Below are 19,921 nucleotides of genomic sequence, written 5' to 3' on the forward strand. Positions count from 1 at the left end.
TCAGGGACCACACTTAGAAAACTTGAGTTCTGAAGAGGTACTTCAGATTATCTAAGCAAATCAAACTCTTTAAAGTCAGAGGAAGAAATGACCTTCATACCGGGCTCTGCCGTTTATAAAGTGCTTCTTCCATGACTCCTTTGATTCTCACAACTGCCCTGTGAGAAGTGAGTGATATTATCACTCCACTTGGAGGTAATAAACTAGTGTATCAGAGCAGGTGAGTGACTTGCATATGATCAAAAGCTCGTATTTGGTAAAGTCCCCACATCTCTAGCTCATTCCCACTGCCACATGCATCAGTGCCCCCTGACCTGGACAAGGATTTACCCCGAATCACACCAAGGAAAAACCATGAATGGCCCAGAGGCAGAGGTTTAAACCATGAGTCTCCAAGCATGGTGTCTACTATTCCCCTACAAGATGCAGATTCCAGCTGCAGCGAGGCTCAGTGGTGCCCCACCTTGCCCTGCCTCCCTTGGGAGACTTTTCTATTTGAGCACTGAAGCCAGGCTAAGTGGGGGTGGAACAGAGAGCTGGTAGCAAGGAGGGCCCCCACCCAGTTTGTGGGCATAACAACGTTCATTCAGCAAACAGTTTGGGGGTTCTGTGAGCCAGGCATGATGCTAGCACACTGAGCAGAATGAGATTCTGTGCAGGTTGGCTTCTGATCCCAGATTCGAGACTGGGATTAGGGTGAGCTGGGGTCTACTTACCCTATTTGCAATCGTGATAACTCGGTGAGTAGCTTCAGCTTCCAGCTGTTAGAAACAAAGGGCGGGAAGAAAACAAGCTTCGCCATCTCCCCCGAGCAAGCCCATATCTGCCTGACAGCCCACCTTGTAGAAAGTGTTGGAATATCCGACATGGGGCCAAGTGTCCCCACAGGGCTGGCTTGGGGCAAGCCCTGGGCGGGGGCACCAAGCTCTAACTGCCTCTGCTCACCCTGAGAGAACCCTAAGACTTAGTACAGCAGGCACATCTTTGCCCGATGCTTCTCAGGGTTAAAAAGCAATAAAACAAAAGCCAATGAAAACCTGGAGTCACATCTCTCCCTGTTTTCTGGTGTATTCTCTCCACAGCCACCTCGGCACTGTAGCAAAGGAGAGACGCTGACTGATATCAAGCTGGAAATTAGCCTAGATTAGGGTTTCTGAAGCTCAGTACTATTGACATTTTGGGTTGGATAGCTCTTCGTGGTGGGAGGCTGTCTGAGCATTGTAGAATCGTCAGCGGCATCCCTCACCCCTACCCACTAGATGCCAGTAGCACCCCAACCCTCAGGTGAGATAACCCAAACTATCTCAAGACGTTTTTAAGTGTCTCTTGGGGAACAACATCTCCCCTGGCCTAGACCCAGGACCCTCCCACTCTTAACCAACAGATGATGACGGCGATAATTGTTGCTATTTCTACTGCTAGAGTCAAAGCCTTGCTCTTCCCCTCATGCAACTCGACAAAGCGCAGTCCTGTACCCTCCCCCTGTTCTCACAGGCACAGCATTTACTTTGTTTGCTGTATCTGGTGCATCGTTCTCCACCAATTCTTAGGTGCCGTAACAGGAGCTATATTCAAGAGCTCTGATGGATAGGGGCAGACCCAGGGCAGAGGTGAGGTGGGACCACGGCTGGCTCATTACAGGCCAGCCCGGCTCCTGGTGATGGCTGTACCATCACACACTGTTTCCGGCTCCGCATCCCTCAAGGCCTCCCCATCAATCAATCCCTCATGGGCACCCAGCCACCACTCTACATTTAAGGTTTTGAAGAAATGGAAAACAGCTTTCCCCTCACAAACGGCAGGGGAAGTCTGAACAGGGTCACAGGGCGAGATTACATCATCTGTCTAATGTGGTCCCTCGAGAGCAGAGTTCTTTAGCAGGGGACTCGGGGCTATTTGTGCCAATGTCCTGCAAAACCATGCAAGGATAAAACGGTGGGGCAGAAGGAGAGCAGGGCTCTTAGTTACCGTCTCAGTGAGTAATAAGGTAACATGGGAGAAAGAGATGGACACGTAGATGCCTCTGGTTTTTGGTGGGAAAGGTCTGAAGTCTTCCTCAGATGCTCAAAGGGGTCTCATCCCCAAACGCTGAGCCACTGGCTTATAGTATGGAATGTCTCCTAACATCTGAAGAAACATACCTTTTGGTTTATCTTTTCTGTCCTGATTCAGTTTTGGGTAAAGCAACCCCTGGTGTGCTCACTATTTCCCTCAGATCCTTGAAATCAGACTCAAATGAGGTCGTCTGGTTTCCCCAAAATTGCCTTTCCCAGGGAAGCTCAAGGCCAAGTCAGCCTCAGCATGGAGGAAACTGTTCCCTAGGAAGATTCCGGGTGGGAATTTCACCCACGGAGAAAGCGATAGCATGCACTTATATTTACCGATGTCTCTTCTATCCTAAAGATTCTGTGAATCTGCAGGAAAGAAGCTGACAAAGGACACACAGGAAGTCTTCCTCACCTCCTCTGGACGACTGATCTCGATGCCTTCTGGGCCTGTGATACCCAAATCTAGCGCCTCCTTAGCACCCTGAAAAATAGCAAAATAAAGAAAATTGAGAATCATAGAGATACAAACAAAACAAAACACACACACACACACACAAAACACTGAACCCAAGGGACTGTAAAATATGCTAGACACGGCCCATTCTAGTAGGCTTGCTACTTTCCTCACTTCTTTAATATTCATCTTCTAAAGAAGGCAGGATAATTACAGGGCTGTCTTTTAGGAAGGCTCTTGAGTCTCACTTCATAATAAGTGAAAAATCTTTTCCTCTTAAAAAATACAGTTTTGTAGCTAGTGAAGGGACCGGGGACACCAAAGACAAGCACTCTTTATTGATCTGAAAGTCATAATTTCCTTGCCGGAAAGCTCATTAAAATATTTCTTAGAGGTGCTCTAAATCCCTTTGCTATCATGGAATTTAAATATCATTATCATTAGAATTAAGACATCATCATCTAAGACTTAGAAGCCTTTTTGTACTATAAAGATAGACGTTTTTTATAGATAATAGAAAAGTTTGGATTTTTCTGACAAAGATTTTTCATCTGGGGTATTAAACATTAAACATTCTTTTACATTAAACTTTCTTTTACAACTTGTTTTGTCTGAAACCTTGTAGGACAGGTAATGGGCGGTCAGGAATCCCCCTGAGAATTCTCTACCGGGACCCCAGCCCCTCTCCCCCAACATTCTCCACTGCCTTGCCTCTGCCACGAGCTCCCCATTTTCAGCGTGGACTCGGGCGATTGCCCCAATGTCTTTGCAAGCGTGCAACACTTGGTACAGCTCACTGTCCCGAAGCATATACAAGTCCTTGTAGGTCATGAACATCTGGAACGAGTTGACACCCTTCTCTCTCACCAGTGTCTCCATTTCTGCTTTCACCTGGAAAGCAAAATGCAAAGGCAATGCCACACGGGTACAGATGTTCAAGAGGCTGACTGGCAGCTCTGGCCCGGCACGGAAGAGACCCTGTGGTCTGTTCCCCCGACCTCATCATGGGAGTGGTGTTCCAAAGGAGGCACAATAATGATAAAAATCTAGATACTCTGGGGAAAATCTAATTTAGGAACTAAGCAGAATATAAACAAATCTATGTGAATAAGGAGACTCCTCCTAACGTTATTTATATTAGGGAAAAATGGAAGCAACGTTGGTCTGATGATAAGAAAATAAATCGAGGCTCATCAACCTGACAAAACGTCAGATGGCCATTGCACTGATGGTCACGAAGGCCATGCAGCCAAATAGAAACACTCACATGTAAGCAAGAATTACTATGTAAAAGGCACATGTAAAAAGAAGGAAATGAGCTAAAACATCAGTGATTGTGTTGCAGTGGCCAGATTATGGGCTTCCTTTCTTTCCTATTTTTAAAATCTGGAGTTAGAAAAAAATTATTTGATTATTAGAGAACAAATGTAAAATTCTTAGATGCATGAAAATCCCCGCAACCTCTGGGGGCGTAGGCATGTCTGGCCTGACCTCAGTGTGCTGAGAATCTGATGGGGCCGTCTAATCCGGGCCAGCCCTGGGAGGGGAAACGGAGAAAGGCTTGGGTGTAGGGGTCGCCCACCCAGGAGAATGTCTGAAATGGACAAAACTCCCATATGAGAAAAGGAATGGCTGTCATTCAGTGTGGTCTGTGCCATAAGCCTGGTATAAGGAGGGAGGTCTTCATGGTGTGAGGCTTGGGGGGCCTCCGAGGCCTTTCATAAGCACCAGGTTGAAACAACGGAAGGAACCCGAGGACAGAAATACAGCGAGGCTGTGAACGACCCTCTCAGAAGGGAGCCAGGCCCTTCGGACCAGGGTCCACAGCTGAAGAATTTCGTAAAACTTCTTAATGCTTATTTATTTTTATGACTCCGGGGCATCCACCCAAGAATTGACACGTGGCGATGAATAAATAATCAATGAAAGAATGAATATCCAGGTTGCTTCCCTGGGGGTAATAAGCAGTAAAACCCCAGAAACAAAGCAAAATCTACTTGCCTGTCTGTCTGTTTTCAGGAAGAGCAAGAAGTGGGAATGTGGGAAGAGGGGACTGGACTCCGGCCCTGCGGCCTGTGGCAGGAAAGCCAGGGGCCAGGGGCATGGGCTGAGCTGAGAAAGGGCTCAGCGGGAGCCAGCTTAGGCCATACACCAGGAGCAGCCTCAGGGCTCTCGGAGCAGAAGCTGGGCTCCAGTAGGAAGGAAGTGCCCCAGTCCATTTTAGCCAGGCAGCACCAAGCCAGGACAGGACCCTCTGTTCTGAGACCTCAGCTCAGTGCTGTCACTCCCAGCACAAAAACGATACGACCCTCAGAGCCTGACCCTTGCTGAGCCCATCACTCAGCAGCGTCCCCATTGGTGTCAGAGGCATTTTAATATTAAGCATTTGGAGACTCTGAAAGTCTTGGGGTCAGAGCGAGGAGCCAGTCCGGAGGTCTCCTGTTGTAAACTTTGTATCTGTTGGAAAGCTGGCTCTTTAAATTAGGCAGGACAGGTCCACGCACCCCCTTGTAGAATCACGAGTTTATTTTCTTTTGCTTTTGGTGGGGTTAGAATGGTGGTGGGAGAGGTGTCCCCCACCTGCGAGAGAACACCACACCCGAGCTGGCTGCCACCAAATGGCCCCTCTGCCTAAAAGAGCATTTGTTTTTCTTTTAAGATTCCACGGTTACCTTGGGTGCCCACCAGGTGATCCCCACGTGGAGGGCGTAGTCGCAGCAGACCTTGGGGTCAGCTAGACCCCGGCACTTCTCATAGGCATCCACAAGGGAGGTCTCCTTGTCAGGCAGGACGTGGCCGATGATCATGGTGGTCCCTCCAACTAGGGCTGCCTGGGGAGACAGAAAAGCAGTCTCATCACACCTCTTCCCACGCCCAAGCCTCTGACATGGGGAGACATAGGGTCCTTGGGTAGACATTCAGGACCACCACAGACTCTACCTCACAAGAGGCAGAGGCCCAAATGCAGCAATGTTTGGGAAATTGTAGGAGCTTTCTGGAGGTGCAAGAGCCGGGGTGTAACTATCACTACTGGGGATCCGGCACACAAACTTGTTTCTTCCTCACCTTGCAGCTCTGCACTTTGGAAAAACCACTAAGCATATTATCCAACCTCTATTTCCCAATGAGAAGATCTCCCCCCACATGCACATGATTTTTGGCCAACCTGAATATATAGACGGCACAATCAAATATTTACATATGACATTAACAATGATCGAATGTCTACTTATAATATTTATTTAGTTACACACATATATTTAAACCACAATGAATAAAATATCGATTTGGCTGTATTGTTTTGTTTTATTCTCTCAGAGTTCATGAAATAATTCTATTCAAAATTTTCATACGTGTCTTCAACATCAAAGTCTTTGTCTTCAGTTTTTCCAAGCACATGAACTTCATTTCCATCTACCTTGTTTGAGAGAGAGCACTTTTTAGATCCCTGTATGATTTATCAGTGAAATTTACCCTATCTACTCTCTCTACAAGATACCACTTGAAAAGAAATCTTTAAAAAGCTTCTCTTGTGATCAATCACAAAGCATACTCCTAGGAATAATTACCAAATCTGTATTAAAGATCCTCTCCTCCCTCCTTTTTTAAACCAGTTTGGTCAGGCGACCTCCATGAGCTTCCAAAACCAGCACTGACCAAAGCCCATTCCAGGCTAACGTGCTGTTCCCAAACAAAACTTTATTAAAATTATAATAAGTGAGATGGGATCCATAATATGAGAGACTTTGTGAAGACTCTGGTATAAGGTAACTCTCCTTTTCTGGTGAGTAAAAGTTTGGACAAAACCTGTCCTATTTGGGTCTTTCAGTGATTTGGAATCAGCGCCAAGTTTGACTCCTTGCTATGCCTCTTCCCAGCTGGATAACCTTAGCCCGGTGACTTAACGTCTCTGAAACGCAGATTCTTTACCTACACAATTGGAATAGCTTCCTTTGCTGGATGGTTGTGAAAGTCAAATGAACTATCACTTATAGAGTGGACTTATGGAGTGGACTTTGGAAATTCTTGTCTTAATGTGTATATTTAATCATTCAGAACTTAGCCATTTGTCTGTTTTCTGTGGGACAGAAAAACAGCACAACGAAATTTTCTTAATGATTTCTTGCTTCTCTATTCAGTTAAATCCTTGATCACACATTAGAAATATTGCCGGGGAATAAGAACTAAAGAATTTTTAAAAATCAGTGCAGCGGCCAAACAACAATTAAAATGTGAATTCTTGCAACACTGATTCTAATGCTGACCCTGGTTGGGCCACTGAGACTACTCCCCATGTCGTCATGGGAAACCCCAGAGTCTGACTTCTTGCATAGCTTAAAGCTACCAACAGAGGGTGGCAGTTCTGCACTACCCATGCAGGAACCGTGGTGGGGGAGGCGGAGAAAGGGAGAGCCGGGGAAGAGCAGCAGACTGTAGCTTTACTAGCTGCCTTCTATTTCTGATTTGGCTGGATTGTGCCAGGCTGATTCATCCTCACGGCAGGTGGTTGTACTCTACGTATTTTGTCCTGAAATGCATTTCTTGCTATTACATATGGACATGGGGGTGTCGGGTGGATTGGGATTTTACACACTAAATTATTTTATTTTTCTGTGGTTCTAGATTGCTTTCCTTTGTACACCCTGACTCCCAAAATGTCTGTGGTATTAGAGAGAAAAAAGGGAACCTGGAAACAGCAGTGTGATAAGAGAGCTGAGATTGTTCTTAATATCTGTGGGTCTCAGAACAAGAGTAGAAAAGGAAGTCCACGTGCTGAATCTCTAAATAGTTAAAAATTACAGATTAAGCTACAAACTATTACAGTCTGTCCTCCTACTCTGACAAACATATGATCATAATGACCAATGAGGCCAGATTTGAATTTAGAATTCTTGGAGGCCGAGCAGTTCTGAGCTACTTTGCAGGGGATGCCAGCCTTCAGCCTCTGCAGCTGCCCCCAGCCCACACCTCCTGACCCTGGATACATCCTGCAGCCCTCAGATCTAAGCTCTGTTCAGTCCCTGCAAAATTCTGCCAATGAGTCTAGGTGTGCACACACTGGTCACGGAATCAGGCTTGTGTAAGCCCTGGAAGTGTTCAGGCCATTTGTTGGATCAGAATGTGGTCTCGGCATGGGAAATTAGCCTCTGGGCAGACATCACCCCTCTAGCCTGTGTCTCAGGATGGTCACTGAAAAGGCTCTGGAAGGAGTCGGGAGCATCGGACAGTGGTGCTGACTTTCCCACTTACTGTTGCAAGCCAGGGGCAGTTCCGTGCCTGCTCTGCACCTCGCCTCTCCGGGGCACAGAGAGGATTATGTGGCAATGGACGTGAGCATCTACAAGCTGGGAAGGGGCACAGAAATATCTGGAATTATTTCTGCTGTTACCCAGGCCTCAAAACAAGAGTTTAATGAGATCAGCAAACACTCTCCCAGCTGCAGTTTCAAGCACTTGTTTTCCTCTCAGGCAAGAGACGCACAGAGCTGGCTTTTAAAATATGTACAGTTCCTACCCACGGGATGAATGCCGACAAGCTCAGTCTTCGCGGGAATGCGATATCACAGATGTGACAGACCTTTTTACTGTCATCCCCCACAAGACAGCCTTGCAGAAATCAACAGCCGAGCATGACCTGATCCTGTTCCTCAAGCTTTCAAAAGGATTCTGTTTACGAATAAGTGACTGTTAAATGTTCACAACTGTTTTTACGCAAAAATGGTGTTGGTTAAGCAAGCTGTGGAAGATCTTTCACGGAAGTCAATAGAAGTGATGCTCGTAGAGGCTAAATCTAACATGGAAAAAGGGCGATGTTATGAGTGAAAAAGGCAGAATCCAATATGTGTATTCAAGATGCTTAGAACTATGTTTAAACACACACACACCCACATGAAGAAAAAAAATAGAAGGAAATATACCAAAACATTAACAATGACTGTTTTGCGGTAATGAGATTCTGAGTAATTTATTTTTCCTAATTTCCTAAAATTTATTTAATAGAATGTATTACTTTTATAATATACATTTAAAATTAAATTTAGAGGAAGCTTAAACTATTTAAAATTTAGTTAACCATGCTTATGGGTTTCAAATACTTTTCTTTTAAAGTTATGAAACGTTTCAACCATACAGTAAAAATTTGGAAAATAATACAACGCATACCCATTAACAGAGGTTAATATTCTTGCTGTATTTACATTTCATGCTTTTTTATAAAAAAATAAAATGAAATATTTCCAATACAACTAAGCCTTCCTTATTTCCCATCCCTCTCTCCTGAAGTTGATTAAAAATTTCTACCCTCTATGTTTTTTTCTGCTTTTATTATTTGTTTTATGAATGTTTTTTTAAAAAAAGTATACAAATGGTATTGTACTGTCCATATCCTTTTGCAACTTGCTTTTTTCACTCTTTCATTAAGATTTATTTATGTAGATTTATTTTATTCATTTTAATTCATTATATGAACTTTCCTCCAGGTATGTATTCACGTCCGGGTTCAAGACATTTAAGGCCACATGCATTCTTGAGCACACATGAGCGGTCCCAGAATTCAGGGTCTTATGTTGCCAGGAAGTGGAACTGCAGCTTTGTGACACATGTGCATCTCTAACTATACCAGACATGACATGGAACAGCTAACTCACGAGGGCCTCGTGGAGCCTGGTGGCTGACGGAACTGCTCATTTACCAACCCAAGTCCTTACCGGTTTGTTTGTTTGTTTGTTTGTTTCTCTCTCTCTCTCCTTCCCCTCCCCCTCCCCTCCCTCCCTTTCCTTTCTTTCTTTCTTTTTTTTTTTAACATAAACTGCTGCCCAGCCAATCATTCCCCATTGTGTCTGGGGCATTCGTTTTTATTATGAACATGGGACTTCACATCTCTCACTATAATATTAATAGGACATTAAGAACATGTGTTTAACCAACAGACACAGAACATTTGGCAGGCAAGGAAACATAATTTTACTATTTCAAAAGGTTCCATTATTTCGTTTTCGACATTCATGATGTACTGCTGGGTAAATCTGGACTTATTTGATGCCCAGTAATGTTGCCACCATTTGCTCCCCAGGAAAACCCAATACACTTAATGGTAAATGCATTTTATGACACAGTTTCCAGGCACACAATTGGCAGGAACCTGTACCGAACGCAATTGAAACCTCTTCTATATGTCATCGTTATGCTGCAGAAGTTATTGGACCACTGCGGGGTACACGGGGGTCTCCATGTTGACCAGGGACCTGCTCAGCAAGTTGAGAAGAAATTTCAAATATGATTTATTTGCTGACATCATGCTGTTGGCGAGAACAATGTATTCACACTTCCTGGCGTCATCAGGGCAAATCACCGGGAGACACTCTCTTATCATCTATCTACATTGCTGCAGCTCTCATCGTGCTTTGCTGAGTTCCCGGAAGCAATGTTTTTCCCCCCTCTCCCACTCCACCCCATCCTCCCGAAAGAAAAAGGTTTGGTCCTCTTGCTCCAAGGCCAAGAACCAATAGGTCAAGGGACAAACTTTGTGCTCGGTTGTTGAGAAGGCACTGGAGCCAGAGCTAATCCATGGGGTTTTTCCTTGGGAGTACGGGAGAGACTTCCTAGAGCATATTTTCATTCCTGTGCACAGAAAAGGGGTGTGTTTTGGGATAGGGTGACTGGAATCAGGAAAACAGTATCTGCTACCATCCAGCTGTACAGATGAAGGGCAACTCAATCTTTGAAGACTGAGAATCAACTCACAAGTACATGGATGTGCTTTGCAAACTAAGTGAAAAGCAGATGTTTCTGCATTTCTGAATGCGGCTGAGAAAGCCATTGTCTGGGTGGATGGATTTGCTTCCCTTGGAATTGCTGAACCACTTACTTTTCACATTAAAATTATCTTCCATCTTTAACTCACATGCTCCCAAAGTACAAGAAAAAAAAAAAATAACCAGCTCAGTGGTTTCTCTCTTGCTTTGAGTAAAGTCTTTCACTGAACTTCAGGGACCTGTCAGTTGCTTACTGGCTTTCTGGTAAGCCGGCTGTTTTTTTTAATTATTATTATTAAAAAATTATTATTATTATTATTATTTTGTAGAAAGCCAGCTTATAAGGACGATCACACCTTGGGATGTAAGAAACGTCCCAAAAGAAGGACCTCACTTGAGCATTTCATCAAGTGAGGTGATGTATGTGTGTGTGGTACTTAGAACTACACCTGGCACTCAGTAAATACCTTTCTCATCTTGAAACACAAGCCCACCAGCAAGGGCCAGCTTCAGGAGCACATGGCCTGTGCAGTCCCACAGTGCCTTGCGTATAGAAAGGCTCTGTGCTTAGTTTAATGCTATGCTGTTGCTGCCTTGAAATTCTTAATAATTTTTTTAAAAAAGAAGTCCCACATTTTTATAGCTACGCCGGCCTGATCTAGGGAGATGAGGCTCTGAACAAACTTACACTGGGTTTCACTGCCAACTCAGCCAGTTCACACTGAGGGCTCAGGACACTGACCCTTTCTCTGATAATTCCCTTCCAGGCTGCCTGAATGTTGACCACTGCCTTATTCTCTTTTGGAGTCTCCTTAACACCTTCTATCAAATGTCCCTTTTCTCTGAAAAACAGACAAACAAACAAAATAACACACACAAAAAAACACCCCAGCTTTTCTCCAGGGCATCCAAGTAATGTGTGATCAGTCCCCTGGGGCTGCCCTGTTTGTCCCTCTGGCTACACACAGCTCTCAAGCCTTTTCTTGACCCCATAATTTGCAGCCTATTGAGCTCATCCTACAGCTGACTGATTTTCAACAAATTATACATTTGCAATTCATTGCATTCCTAACCTTCCTTTTACTTTCCACTCCTACCTTCTGGGTCAGAAGCCTCTACTACATTATCTAGGGCACAGTCCTGACCTTGAAATGCTCTCACTCTAAGCATTACCATTTCTAAAACTCACACTTCATTCTTTGAACTTTCTGCAGAGGAAACAGGCAACATTCAATGCACAATAATGTCCCTTGGGAAAGGGACATTTTCTCACACTTAATCTCTCTGCAATTTAAAGGCACATTATCTATTTAGAGGCAAAATAGTATAGTGACAACAATCAGACATTAAGGCAGGCAGACCTAGATTTAAATCCCAGCTCTGTCATTTATTAGTTGTAAGACCTTGGGCAAGTTACTTAATGTCTTTGAGCTCCATTTCCTCACTTGTAAAATGGGATACTAATACATCCCTCACGGGGTTACTATGAGAATTGAAGGAGATGATGCATATAAAGCACCTAGTACAGTATCTGCTCATAGTAGGAACCCAATAAGTAGTAGTGATTCATAATACGATTTTAAGTCTATTTACAGTACAGATATAACTAGTATAACTAATAAACAATAAGCATAATCTGTAGGTAGCACTTATGCAAACAATATGTGCCCTCTGTTATGTGTATCAGATGCTCCCGAAGAAGTGAGAAATGCAGGCACCATGAGGGTGCTCAGAGTCTGATTAGCAAATAAGAAAAGCAAAAAGTTCATTTTTAATAGAAATGACTTCAGAATAGCATGAGAATGCAAGGCATCACAGGATAATACGCCTCAATGATGATGACAGTTCGAAAGAGGAGCAGAAGAAGGGAAGGACACCTTAGGATGGGCAGGCTGAGAGCTGGACGGCAGGCATGATGTGCCACGCCGGGGGTAGGATATGGTGTGGGCAAGTCAGATGCACAGCTGGAGGACTGACAACAGACCTGTCTGGTTTTGGCCGAGGCAGGTCTGATTAGGACAAACTGTGTGGACCTTGAAGAACCTGGATTCCGTCTGGTCAGCAAAGATGAGTGACTTGTGTTTGTGAAGGTGGTGGTCATGAAGGGGCTCGGGCGGTGCGAGGTTTAGAAGCACAATGACAGACTCTGGTCATGGCCCCATGCCTGGACACATCTGTAGTAGTCACGGCAGGCTTCTGGGCAGAGGAAGAACCTGTAAATCAGACTTCAGAACATCACTCGCTGTGGAGTGCATGCAGCCTGACATGATGGGCCTGAACCGGGGGACTGGGATGCGAAGACATGTGTGAAACCTGTTTCTTGGAAAAAACAAGGTTTGATGACTGAAGAGGAGAGGGCTTTATGTGTGCGTGGCTGAAAAAATAGTATTAGTAGAGAAACAATCAAATTTGGGAGGTTTGGGAATTTGGGGGCATCTTAAGCCAGAGCTACTTGAGGGACACTCAAGTGGAGAGGAAAATCTCTAATATGTAACATCCATTGAGCGCTTATTCTATGCCTGTTTAATTTTCACAATACCCCTGTGAAATAGGTGCATTATTACCTCCATTATTCAGATTGAGGGTTGATAGTCATACCTATTAGGCTGGGAGGGATACCTCTTCCCATTCATTCAGGAAGGGGGTGGATAAAAGAGGTGCCGATTAGAGGTGACATGGAAGAGAACCCAGGGTGAGCAGGCCCTTGGTCCCAGCCTTCTTAGCCAAGTAGGAAATAACACCAATATTCTGGAGGAAAGGTTGTAGGGCAATTGAAAAGTGTTAGTCTGAGCCATGGTGAGGCCTGGGAAAACCATATGGGACATGCACTGCAGACTCAACAAGAGAAGGCTGACAAGGATGTGCCGTTGTAATGGGCTAGTTCTGTGAAGCCAGGAACGGGCAGAGAAAGCAGGCTGAAATAGTTGAGGGAGTGGGAACCATGGGGTCAGGGATGGCTGACAAAGAGTCCCAGACAGAGGTCCAGCACAGCCTCCAAAATGGGGAGGGCCCCAGGGCACAGCCCAGAGTTTGGTTAGGACTTAAAGTGACATTTGCATTTTTAAGTGCATTAGAAATGAAGTCCATTTTCCGACGGTGTGCAGAGGCAGGATGCTCCGGTGGGAGATGCCTGAACTCTGGAGCCCAGCAGACCTGGATCCCAGCGCTGGCTGTACTGCTGAGGAGTCCTGTGGCCTTGGGCAAGTGAGCGCTGGCTTGGGTGCCATTCCAGGAAGGAAGGATCCCTGGGAGAGGAGTGGGGTTCTCGTGGATGTGTTGAGTTTGAGGGAGATGCACAGAGGTGTCTAGGCGGTAGCTATAAATGTGGCCGTCATCAGTAACAGATTAGGTAGAGAGCAGGTAGGAGGAAAAGACAATGTGAGCTTGGAGACTGAAAGGCAGCCATATAGAGAGGACTAAGACAAAGAAGACAAAACCCAGAAGGAGAATGGGAAGGAACGGCCAAGCGGTAGGAGGAAGATCAGGCTGGCTAAGGTTAGGGAAGCCAAGCGAACCCTCCTACCAAAGCAAGTCACTCCCTGGCTCACTCACTGGCTTCTAGAAGAGGTGAGCTTCCCTAGAGGTTAAGGCACAGGTCCTCCCGGGAGACCCGAGCTCCCGCTCCCTAGAGGTGAATAATCCAGGGCAGCTTTTGGGTCTCAGGGACAGTGAGAACATCTGCTCAGGAAACCCAATTTAAGCCAGCCTGGCTCCTGCCTGATGGGTAGACCCTGGGTGCACGCCCACTAACGTAAGCAGCAGCACTGCTGAGAAGTGACAGAAAGGTCTGAGATCTCATGGGAAACCCCGTCTCCCCTCCTCCCTTCAGCCTCATCAATAGAGAACAGGCCTGACTGCCATGCTACAGGGAGTAGCTGGGTCATGCACAGGTCACAAGAGGGCTGTGCAAGGGCTCCTGCCCCATTCCCCTTCTGTCACCAATTTTTAAATACAAACAGGAGCTGGCTCTCTCCAGGGCTGCTCAGGCAGTGCTGGCGGCAGAACCACTGACCCAGCCTGGAAAAGCTCATTTCAGAGGACCCCGCAGGGAAAGATGGGTCCTAGGCTCTGGGATTCTCAACCTGGGAGGGGCCCAAGGCAGCAGGGGTCAACCCCACTATAGAAACTTCTGGATGAAAATAGACCCAGAGAGAGAATCTCCTGGAGAGCTACATAACAGCTCTAGGGCCAGGTCCCTTTTCCCTCCAGGCAGTAAGTGCTCCAGGTATGGGTCACCTGCACAGCAAAGTACGCCCCTCATCCAGTCTTCACAACCACCATGCACGACACACATTGCATCATCTCGGTTTTTTAGAGATGAGCCGAGACTGGGATGTAGTTTTACTCCAAATCCCATACTTTTCTGTAATACTGAGAGATCAGATGCTGCTGAAATAGTAACTAAGCACAGAACCTCATAGCCTGGGGTGATCCCAATCCCAACTTCGGGGTCTCCCAGAGGGTGTACTTAAAATAGACAACTAATAAGGAAGTATATACATCGGCCTTAACAGTTTTCCATTTTGGCACTAGGAATACGTGAATACCAACCAGTGGGAGAAGTGTAAAAGCATGAGTGGTTTTTATTGTGAGAGCTGATACATGTTGCCATGCTTAAGACATTTCTTTTAAACCCTGGGGTGAATTATGATACTTCCCAGACATGGCAGACTAGCATGTGCCAGGGATACAGAAGCAGCCTGCTAGCACAAAGTGACACCACTGTCATTGAAGCCATTGGAGCAATGTGGCAGTTAGATCCTAGGCTGGACTCACTTTCAGGAGAGAAATTCACTTTCATTGACAGCTTACTATGGGCACTGTTCTTAACATTTATTATCCTATTTATCAGAATGATTCTGTAATTGAAAGCAAGGACTCAGACATTTGCATATCCATGATCATGGCAGCATTAATCATAATAGTCAATAGGTGGAAGCACCCCAAGTGTCTACTGACCCATGAATGGATAAAACAAATGTGCTATAAACACACAATGGAATGTCATCCAGCCTGGAAAAGGAAGGAAATCCTAACACAGGCTACAATGTGGATAAATCTTGAAGACATTATGCTAAGTGAAATAAGTCAGGCACAAATAGACAAATACTATACGATTCCACTTGGATGAGGAACCTAGAGCAGTCAAATTTAGAGACAGAAAGTGGAATGGTGGTTGGCAGGGGCTCGGGGGAGAGGGGAATGGGGAAGTTAGTATTTAATGGGTATGGAGTTTCAGTTGGGGAGGAAGAAAAAGTTCTGGAGATGTATTATTGTGGTGACAACACTGTGAAAGTACTTACTGTCATTAAACTATACAATTAAAGTCGGTTAAAATGGTAAATTATATGCATACTTTATTATAATAGAAAAATTTAGAAATATGATTCTGTGGGGTGCAAAATCTGCACTTTTCATTTTACAGATTAGAAAACTGAGGCTCAGAGGAAATCACACAGTGAGACTGAATGAGGGTCCATCAGACCCTACAGCCCCCAGGTCTCCTTTATGTTACGCTGTTGGCTTTTATAGATAGCCCTGGCCTGACTGAGGGGCGCCCTGGCTCCAAGAGGGATAGAGAAAAGCCCAAGTGAAATTGGACTTCACTGTAGTTTAGAAACAGAGGAGTAGGCGTGGCTTGGGCTTGAATTACAGGGCTAAAACTGAGAATTGTGCCAACATCGAAAATTATGAAATGAGGAGCTCCAGGCCTCTCTCTAATCCAGAATGATTATCTTCACTGCCGAGCATCCAATTTAAATTCATTGTGTTTAATACAAAGCCACAGTACAGAGCCGGCTGTCTCCCCACACGCAGTTACCATGGAGACTGGAGATGATCCTCAAAGGGAGTTATGTGGCAGAGAGAATGTGGCTGCCAACTTCTGAGAAGCACAGGGGCCTGGGGGAACCATTCTAAAATAGAGCCGCACAGAGGGGCCCTTTGTCACCCTCCTCCTTAGCAAATCCACTTTTCATCTCAAAGTGGGAAAGTTTTGAGGCAAGCAGGCCACGACCACCTTTATTAAAAGTCCAGGCTGCCCACAGATGCGGGGGGCTGGGGGCTGGGGGCTGGGGGTGGGATTGATCAGCAATCCAGAAATAAACCACATGTGACCCCACTTGCTCTTCTTTCCTCATCTACTCCAACGTTGGCAAGTCCTCATTTTGGTCCGAAAGCTAAGTGATAACAATGCCATCACACTGTTGAAAAAGGCTACCCTAAGGCCTCCCTGGATACTCAAGGAATGGGGGCTGGAGTCGAGGCTGGGAAGCAGGTAGACCTCTCCCTGCACTCATCAGCTTGGCAAGTTATTTCACCTCCCTGAGACTCACGCCCTATCCCCAGAAAAGAATGATAATAAGGTCCGCCCGAGGAAGGCTTTAAAGTTCAAAATAAATGTATAATGGATAAAGAAGTGCTCTGACAAGTGGCTCTGAGGCCCAGGCTGAACAGCTCAGTCACCCCTATCCATGGGATTCTGGAGCCCATTAGGCTCAACATACTAAACACTACATTCTCCAAACAGCAGGAGACTTTGATGGGCCACCAAGTCTAGGGCTTAGAAATTTGGAGCCAGAGAGCTCTCCCAAACACATGTGCGATTTAGAGTGTCATAAGCCTGGCAGAGTGAGAATCAGGGAACCAAACCAGAAAAGAGCCACAGCCTAGGGGGTCTGGTGGCAACAAAGGATACCAAGAAGAACGGAAACCTGACAGAGAGAAGGAGAGAGGGTGGCAATGGCTCGGTGATTAGAGTTTTGGTCCCCAAAAGTTTTTTCCTAATCTAGTCTCAGAACTCCTCAGTCTACCTCTATTCTCCGCTGACTCTGAATATAAGGCAAAGAGGGAGCAGAATGAATTCTTCCCCACGATGTCATCACAATTTACTGTACATTGATATGGATCACGTGAAAACAACACCTTCATCAACATGTAGCCCAATGTCACGGAGGACAACATCCTCATGGCCTCATTGGAACCCCTGAACACCCAATAAAGTTCCTTTTAACACACACACAATAATACACTACACACACGCTACACATACACACACACACACACACACACACACACACACATACACACACAATAATAGATTCTTTTCCCTCTAAATAACTTGAGAAATTCTTAAAAGAAGTTCCTCACTCCTAGCTAACAGAAAGGGACTGTGCTAAGGGCTGAGAATGTTTATCAAGTGCTTAGTTAATGCACTTAGTTTACAGTTCTCTTAAGTTTTTGGTTTATGGCCCACACTAGAAAAGTTTGCTTGCAAGGACATAGAATAGTCAAAACAAAGAACAAAGTTGGAGGAATTATATTACCTGCTTTCGAGTCTTACTACAAAGCTCTAATATTCAAGACAATGGTGGTATTGGTCTATAGACAGGCAAACAGATCAAAAGAACAGAATAGAGCTCAGAAATAGACCCACACATCCACGGTCAACCGATTTTGGAAAAGGGACAACCTTTTCGACAAATGGTGCTGGAACAATTGGAGAGCTATATGCAACAAAAACTGAGCCTCAACTCTTACCATCTACCATATGTAAAAACTTAAAATGAATCATAGATCTAGAAGAGCTAAGATTATAAAACTTCCAAAAGAAAACATCTTAGTGACCTTGGATTTCACAAAAGTTTGATTACAGCACAGAAATGAACTATAAAAGAAAAAAAGTCGATAAATTGGATTTCAAAATTAAAACCTTTTGCTATTCGAAAGGCACTGTTAAGAAAATGAAGATGCAAGTCACAAACTAGGAGAAAATATTTGTAAAACATGTAACCAACAAATGACTTGTAACTAGAATAGATAAACAACTCTGACGACCCAATAAAAAGACTAACAACTTGATTAAAATATGGGCAAAAGAAATGAACACTTCACCACAGATATATAGAGGGCACATGTAAAGATATTCAACATTGGCCATTAGGGAAATGAAAATTAAAACCATAATGAGATACCAACACACCTCTGTTAGCATGACTAAAATTAAGAAGACTGACCATAACAAGTGATGGCAAAGATGTGGAGCCTGGAAAGAATATAAAATGTTACAAGCACTTTGGAAAAGTTTGACAATGTCTTACTGAACACACTGACCATATGCCCTAGGCATTCCACATCTAGGTAATTAGTCCAAGGAGATGTAAGCATGTAGGTACACGCAAACACTTGTACACAAATGTTCATAGCAGATTTATCTGTAATAGCCAAAAATTTAATAATGCTGAGTGAAAGAGATCAGATCAAAAAAGGAATACATACTGTATTATTCCATTTATATAAAAATATGAGAAAATGCAAGCTAATCTTATAGCTATATCACACATTCCTATTGTTTAACCAAAAATAGACCCGGGGTGGGGACAGGTTAGAAGGGACACAAAGAAGCTTTGGAGGGGCAATGGATATGTTTATTATATTAATGGTGAAGGCTTCTCAGTGTATACATATACCAAAACTTATCAAACTATATACTTTAAAAATGAGCAGCTTACAGTATGTCAATTATATCTTCATCAAGTTGCTGAATAAAAAGAGAAACATAGATTTTTTTAAAAGGTGGTTTCCTAGGTTACCTAATCATGACCTTCTTCATTCTGTAATACTCTTCTCAAGAATATAGTCCACCAACATATACCAAGTTTAATTTTATTTTTAAATTAATTGAGAATACTGTGGAGAGTTCAAATATAAAAAGAAAAGTTATTTATGGATTGGGGGTTGGATTCATTCATTCATACGTCCAGCTCTAAAACTGTGTGTTTTAGTGAGTGTGAGTATGTGAATATGTGAGTATGAGTATGTGAAAGTGAGTAAGTGTGTGAATGTGTGTGTGTAGTATGAGAGATTGAACATTAGTTAGTGAGAAAGTTCTCACTACAGTTGGCCTATAGTTTTATCTTCATTTAGTCACTAATTAAAGACCCTTATAGCTAATTTTTAATTAAAAAGAAATAAAAAAGGATCAGAAGGAGAGAAAAACATGGTTGGCTACAGTGATAACCTGAGGGAACAGTGAGGCAGGAACCACCAAGGGGAAAATAGACAGCATCTACACACATTTCTACCTGTCAGTGAACCATTCTAAGACCCTTACATTCAGCACAGGAATATGGCAAACTCAGATCAGAGGCAACCTGAGCAAGGTTTGGGAGAAGAGATACTTCCAATTAAGATTTCTGAAGCTTTCCATAAGGCCATATGCAAGTATTCCTTGAAATGTTAAAAAAAAAAATGCAGGCTTTAAGAAAAAAAAAAGAAGGAAGAAAAACATTTATGTACAATAAGCTTCACTGATGTATACACACAGTACATGATGTATTTTTCTTCTTTTTTAATTTTTTCAACCCTAGAGGTGGACAGCGTAAACAAGAAGCAGCAGAACTTGTACAAACTATGAAAGTTCCCAAGTTGCTTGGGCTCAATTGCAGAGGGTGTGTTTATTTCCATTTTTGAACCAAAGGTTTTAAAATGCAATAATCTCTCTGCGGATAAATTCTTTGCAAATACTCATTTATTGTAGGAATTGAGGAGCTGCTTGGTCACCATAGGAGATTTCTTCCCAATACTAAATGTGAAAATCCATAAGAAACGATAGCTCTCCTCTCTTCCACTTGTTCTAAGGGTCAACCTGGCCTACCTACATTTTGG

General features: G+C 44.0%; 1 protein-coding gene across 2 annotated transcripts in view; it reads right to left on the reverse strand.

Moving 5' to 3' along the window:
• Positions 1 to 19,921, reverse strand: part of DPYSL5 (dihydropyrimidinase like 5) — a 75,156-nt gene that overhangs the window by 19,599 nt on the left and 35,636 nt on the right. For both annotated transcript variants that reach the window (XM_039887603.1, XM_039887604.1), the window contains exons 3-6: positions 5,175 to 5,333; positions 3,214 to 3,393; positions 2,461 to 2,529; positions 717 to 761 (exon numbers count right to left, since the gene is read on the reverse strand). In XM_039887603.1, coding sequence (XP_039743537.1) covers positions 717 to 761; positions 2,461 to 2,529; positions 3,214 to 3,393; positions 5,175 to 5,333 — 453 coding nt within the window. The remainder of the gene's footprint in view (positions 1 to 716; positions 762 to 2,460; positions 2,530 to 3,213; positions 3,394 to 5,174; positions 5,334 to 19,921) is intronic.

The sequence above is a fragment of the Pteropus medius genome, unplaced genomic scaffold (genome assembly GCF_902729225.1).
Source record: "Pteropus medius unplaced genomic scaffold, Ma_sr-lr_union100, whole genome shotgun sequence".
NCBI lineage: Eukaryota > Metazoa > Chordata > Mammalia > Chiroptera > Pteropodidae > Pteropus > Pteropus medius.